The sequence below is a fragment of the Amblyomma americanum genome, chromosome 6 (assembly GCF_052857255.1).
Source record: "Amblyomma americanum isolate KBUSLIRL-KWMA chromosome 6, ASM5285725v1, whole genome shotgun sequence".
In the NCBI taxonomy this organism is placed as follows: domain Eukaryota; kingdom Metazoa; phylum Arthropoda; class Arachnida; order Ixodida; family Ixodidae; genus Amblyomma; species Amblyomma americanum.
The window spans coordinates 92,875,413-92,881,728 of record NC_135502.1 but is presented as its reverse complement, the minus strand read 5'-3'; the positions used below and the strand labels follow the sequence as shown (position 1 = coordinate 92,881,728).

Sequence of the window (6,316 nt, the reverse complement as noted above, 5' to 3'; positions counted from 1 at the left end):
ATTCCCGTCAGATCATCTGAAGAGGCTGAGGAGGCGACCATAGCCTTGGCGATGGTCCGCATCTCTGCACAATTTATTTTCAGCGACTCTAAATCTGCGATTCATAATTTTGCTAAAAACCGGGTCTCCCCGCCCACCAATCTTCAACCCCGTCCGGCCCAATTGATCTGAGTCCCTGTGCACTCATCCCATCCAGGGAACGAGGGGGCCCACAATCATGCCCGAGGATTCGTCGACCGGCATGTGGTGTCGCCCGTCTTGCGGACGGCGAGAGATCGAATGATTGCATTTCATGACATCACCATGCACTACCTTCTTGGTAGACTTCTATATCTTCCCGCACATATTTCTCTCACCAAACCTCAAGAGCTTGGTGGCGGCAAATCTAAACGAACACCTTCCCTAACCCCGCGGTATATGCCCGCATGTACCCTGGGGTCTACTCCCCTTCCTGTAAACAATGTGGTCAACATGCCACTCTATCCCACATTGTCTCCGATTGCCATCAGGACTCCCCTCCTCTAGATTTGCAGCTCTCGAATCCGGACAAGTGGGAGGCCGCATTGCTCACCTCCGACTCGGACACACAGACCCAACACCATCTGCTACTTTGGTCGACGGAAATTAAGTTTAAGCTCCTCCTGGGTGAGCATCCTTTTGCGATCAACGATTTTAACTACCCGCCGCGGTGGCTGAGTGGTGGTGAGGGAACTCGGCTACTGAGTCGGAGTTCCCGGGTTCGAAACCGACCACGACAGCCGCGTTTTTATGGAGGCAAAATGCTAAAGGGGCAGTTATACTCCGACGTAGCGCGCGCGCGCGTGCGCGCGCGGCACGGCGACGTCACGTCGGCGATACGCGACCCTCTATACTCCAGCGGCGCCCGACCGCCAGCGTGTTCGGCGGCTTCCGGCGCGGTCTGACGGCGCCCGGCGCGAAATGCAGCCGGATGCGTTTCGCGCGGGCCGCGCCGAAGTAGTCCGCACGGCGCGCCCTCTCTCGTCGTTGCTGCTCCGTACTAGCACAAGATGGCCGCCTCCAACGAGAGCACGGCGGACCTCACGGATTCCGTCGTAGACAGATTTTTAGACGCCGTGCGGCAGCATCCTTGTGTCTACGACACGAAACGCCTGGACTACCGCGACGTGGATAGAAAAAACAACGCCTGGGAGCAAATCCGCCTGCATGCAGGCCTCCCGACAGGTGCGTCAATGCTGCATGCTCGTGTGCACATATCTCCGGATCCGGTAGGCATGGCAATGTGTGTGGTTTTTGTCTTGATTTTCTTGTTTCAGTTGACGATTGCCTTAAACTGTGGAAGCGATTAAGGGACCGGTACACGCGCGAGCTGAAAGCGATAGAAGGTAGTAAACGGAGCGGCAGCGGCTATGTCTCCCGGCGAACATGGGAATTCGCCGAGTCCATGGCCTTCTACAAGGATTGCGGCCGCCCGAGGAAGTGAGTTTTTATGCATTGTCAGAGTTCTGCGGCACCGTTTATTGCTGTTTAGTATGGTAGTCACATTAAATGCTCAGCTCTTTAATCGCGTGTTTGCTGTTTTTCTCGAAACAGCAGTATTTTATTCGCTGCTTTGGATCCGGTGTACTGCTTCCTCACACGACGCTGCTGTCATGCGGTGCAGGGAACCTAGCTTGCGAGTCTTTTTTTTTTAGCGGCCGGAATCCGGATGGCATTTTGCATTTTTCAAGTGTGCGTCAATAATACTTTTTTTTGTGTGTTCATAAAAATGCTGTGTTTACTATAATTGGAAACAAGCAGTGTTTTTTCTTGCACAATGTTTGAGGGATTAAAGCTAGTCAGGTACTTTTATGCACATTTTGTCCCATTGGTTAAGTGTCCTTTGCAGAGAACTGTATATAAAGAAAAAAATTCAGTGAATATTATTCAGTGATAAAAATGCAAAAGAGGCCTGTCCATGTGCTCTACAATATTAATTATCCTTGGCACTTTCCAGCATGCACAGTAAGTGCCACTAACGTGGCCAAGTGATGTGGGTGCACAAACGAAATTCTTCAGCCTTGCCAGTGCGGGCCTGGTATTTCTCAATCCATGTAAACTTTTACTGTGCAGAACGACATGCAGCCTGAGTGCCGCTTCCTGTTCTTCTGGTGATGGCGATACTGTGGAGGACATATTGATGACCACACAGAGCAGTAGGCCATCGTCACCTATGGCAGACAGTTTCTTGGACGCCGCATTGCGTGCAGGTGCATCGACACCATTACTACCATCACCTCTGACACCACCAGTTCCCACCACAGCAGCACGAAAACATCTGAAAACAAAGCAAAAAAAAACTGATGCATTTGAGGAAGAGCTGTTGGGACAGCTGCAAAAAAAAATGAGCGAAGATGAGGCATTTGGCCTGTCTGTCGGCCTCAGCTTAGACAGGATGTCAAGAAAAATGGCATCCAAGTGCAAGGCAAAGATCATGCAGGTCATTTCTGAATGTGAGGAAGAGCTGGATTGACCTGCATGATCAGGGAGGAATGGAGCAGCAGGAAAAGACATGGACTAAAGAAAGAAAACACGCACACAAGCGCCGACCAGAGGCAAAATCTTGGGAGCACAAGCAAAAATCCAAGGGCACATGCTTGACATTCGGCATTGGGAGCCACGAAAACGAGCACAGACGGATCTAAACAATAAAGAGAAAAAGAGCCCGAAGTACTAGTAATGTGGTTGAGCAGTACATCGGGCTCTTTTTCTCTTCAAAGTTTAGATCCGTGTGTCCTCATTTCCTTTGCTGCCAATGACGAAAGTCAAGCACGTGCCCTTGGATTTCGCTTACGCTCTAAGATTTTACGTCCGGTTGGCACTTGTGTGTTTTATTTCTTTAGTCCATGTCTTTCCTTGCCATGCTATTCCTCCCAGAGCATGTCGCACAAACTTGCTGTAACCTTTATGCTATTCAATAATTGCATGAGTGTGCATATTTACATTTTATTATCCTTATCCATTCAGAAATTTCATTGAATACCTTGAGTTAGTTATGCTTTAATGATGTTTTTCTTCATAACTGCCTCTGGCTTTTTATTATTTTTTCAGTGATGAGAGACAGGGTCCTTGAAGTTCATAAATTATTTTTGAATGCCTGGGCATTACACGGTTAAAATTTTTCATATTTGTTCCCTTTGTCATGCTCATGCTTACTTGTTATTAAAAGATGGTTTGGTTTATGGGGTTTAATGTCCCAAAGGAATCCAGGTGAAAAGAGTACAATTATATACGGAGGCTGCAATACTAGATGCCAAAAATGACTTGGCTATAGCTCACTTCCATTGTGCAACTAGTGCAATTTTTTTTAAAGCATAGAACTAGACACGTTCCTATTTAGAATAGCAAGAAATGGTTGCGAGCATGACAGTGCATGAACTAGAAAAGGAAAAAATGTTTGTCCTGTTATTTTTCTTTTAAATCCATCCTATATCATGCTAGTAGTTATATCATCATGGTGTGATCATTATGCGCAACTATATTTGCTTTACAAGTGCCAAAGTCTGAGTACTGCCGCACGCAAACTTGATAGAAATGCTTAAGAGCGTGGCTTGAACTCACATCAGACTCTGAAAGTGTTGGCCGCTTGGTTTTGTGACCTGTGACCATGCCATGGTGGCTTCAGAGCACCCTCCATCATCACCCGCTGCAGACACCCACACAGTATTTTATTATTTATTTACAGTATACTACAGACCCTAAATGGGTCCTGGCAGGAGGGGCAAAAAAGCATAAAAAAGAAATACAGCGAATAACATCGCAGAAAAAATATATATAATGGCATTGAACAACAAACAAGCACTCAGCAACTCTCAACAAGTAATTGTGTCAAAGGCATTGATGTTGTTTAGTAGATCAGGCGGGAGTTCATTCCATTGTGTTATTGTGCGCGGAAAGAATGAGTATTTAAAAACATCGACCCTAGCGTTGTACGGTGTTAGTGAGTCCAGGTGATGATTTCTCGTTAGTCGCGTTGTGCTGGGTTTAATAAATGGATCAGGGCTGATGGAAAGCTTATTTTTGAGTAAGAAAAGTAGCTTCAACCTTTGAATTTTTCTACTTGTTTGCAGTGTCTGTACATTGTGTTGCGCCAACAGAGCGGTTGGTGAGTCAGTGGAACGGTATTTGTTAAAAATTAATGCAACAGATTTTTGCTGGATCATTTCCAACATGTCGATGTTACGTTTTGTGTAAGGGTCCCAGACGGTGCATGCGTAGTCTAGTTTAGGTCTGATGATGGACGTGTAGGCTAGGAGTTTTGCACTAGCAGGGGCAGATTTTAATTTATGCCTGAGGATGCTAAAATTCTTGAAAGATGATGTACATTTGTTAGATATGTTTTTATTCCAGCTAAGATTGCTGGTTAGAGTAACACCTAGGTATTTGTATTCGTAAACTTCCTCAAGCTGGTGAGGTGGAAGGTTATACGCAAATGATTGGTTATTCCTTTTATTGGTTACTTTCGTGAATACTGTTTTCTCATTGTTAAGCTTCATGTCCTATCGACTGCACCAGGAATCAGTGTTCTGAAGGTTAGAATTAAGAATGACCTAATCTTTGCACGACGTGATTTCATTAAACAAAACACTATCATAGGCAAAGAGCCTAATTTGTACTGGTTCACTAATTAAGTCAGCAATGTCATTTATATATATCGACAAGAGCAATGGACCCAGCACACTTCCCTGTGGTATGCCAGAGGTGACTGGGAGGTAGCTGGAACAATGATTATCAGTGCTGACAAACTGTACGCGGTTAGAAAGGTAAGCAGACACCCAGTTAATTATGAAGGAAGGAAGCCCAGTAAACGCAAGCTTACATATTAGTTTTTCATGTGGAACAGGGTCAAACGCTTTCTTAAAATCCAGGAAAATAATGTCAATTTGCCCTGACCTGTTCAAAGTATCAGCAAAACTGAATTACAGATGTTAGTTGAATGACGGTTGAAAGTCCTTTTCTAAATTCGTGTTGGATGGTTGAAAGTCCTTTTCTAAATTCGTGTTGAAGGGGAGAGAGAATATCTGTGTCGTTTAGAAAGGTATTTATTTAAATGGCTACAATATGCTCAATAAGTGTACAAGAACAAGATGTCAATAATATGGGATGAAAATTTGTAACAGTTAATGCGGTGCCTTTTTTAATCATTGGCAGAATCCGCCCAACTCTCCAATCTGAAGGAACACTGCTAGTTGATAGGCTTCCACGAAAAATTATAGCCAGAAATTTAGATACCATTTCACTACCATTTCACTATAATGGTACAAGAACATATTTGGAATCCCGTCAGGACCAGGAGACACTTTTGTTTTCAGATTTAACAACATTAAAAACACTGCAGCAGAGGATACAATGCTTATTTCTGGAGAACATGATACAGCAGGGTGATGTAGTTGGGAGTTTGATTTCGAAAATACACTGTAGAAATATGTATTAAAATGTTCGGCAATGGTTGCTTTATCAGTGACAAGAATGCCATTGTGCAGAACTTGGTCGACAGGTTTGTTTTTCTTGGACAAATGTTTCCAAAACTGCGGAGCATTTCGAATAAAGCTCTGCAGCGTGTGCTCAGGCCCAGCGACCAGTGCTCCCTGGTGCAAATGTCAGTCCAAGCGACACTGTGAAGGATTCATGTTAAGTTTGTGGCCGTTGGTACCTAACAATGATCTTTTAGCAGTTTTAATGTACGCATTTTATAAATATCCTGTGATATCATGATCATCAGCCTGACTACGCTCACTGCAGGGCAAAGGCTTCTCCCCATGTCCATCCAGCATGGAAATTTTATTTCACCTTATTTTTGAGTCACCTGCAGGAACACGATATTGAGCAAATGATTGTTCGTAACCTACTGTTTTTCTCTTTGGATGTGATATGTATTGCTGTTCTTGATGTCATTTTATAAGTGATTTTTTCTTTCCATGTGATATGTATCGCTATTTGTGATCTCATTTTATAAGTGATTTTTTCTTTCCATGTGATATGTATTGCTATTTGTGATCTCATTTTATAAGTGATTTTTTGTTTCCATGTGATATGTATTGCTATTTTTGCTCTCGTTTTTATACGAAGTTATGAGCTCAATTTGTAATCCTGTACACAGAATTTTGAGAATCAGTACATAAAATGAAATTTAATTTTGTGTTATTTTTTTAGAGCATCACTGTGATGAAAAGCAGGGCATGGTTCAGTGCAGTGCTATCATTTTACTTATTTGCACACTGTTATACAGCACAATGTTGCTAAGTTTCATTGTGATTGAGTGGCTTATTCTCAGTTTTTTTTTTCACGCGTACTAGAG

At 43.7% G+C, this 6,316-nt stretch overlaps 1 protein-coding gene across 1 annotated transcript; it reads left to right on the top strand.

Moving 5' to 3' along the window:
- Positions 1 to 899: 899 nt before the first annotated feature.
- On the top strand, positions 900 to 4,988 carry LOC144093855 (uncharacterized). The gene is made up of 3 exons (XM_077627585.1): positions 900 to 1,203; positions 1,296 to 1,458; positions 2,092 to 4,988. The coding sequence occupies exons 1-3, from the start codon at positions 1,029 to 1,031 to the stop codon at positions 2,489 to 2,491; spliced, it is 738 nt and encodes a 245-aa protein (XP_077483711.1). The 5' UTR covers positions 900 to 1,028; the 3' UTR covers positions 2,492 to 4,988.
- Positions 4,989 to 6,316: the final 1,328 nt, after the last annotated feature.

What these genes read in the sequence shown, in the direction of transcription:
- LOC144093855 (XM_077627585.1), top strand. Translation starts at nt 1,029, where the DNA reads ATGGCCGCCTCCAACGAGAGCACGGCGGACCTCACGGATTCCGTCGTA. An exon ending in GCATGCAGGCCTCCCGACAG is followed by an intron (nt 1,204 to 1,295) that starts GTGCGTCAATGC and finishes TTCTTGTTTCAG; the next exon opens with TTGACGATTGCCTTAAACTG. An exon ending in GATTGCGGCCGCCCGAGGAA is followed by an intron (nt 1,459 to 2,091) that starts GTGAGTTTTTAT and finishes TTTACTGTGCAG; the next exon opens with AACGACATGCAGCCTGAGTG.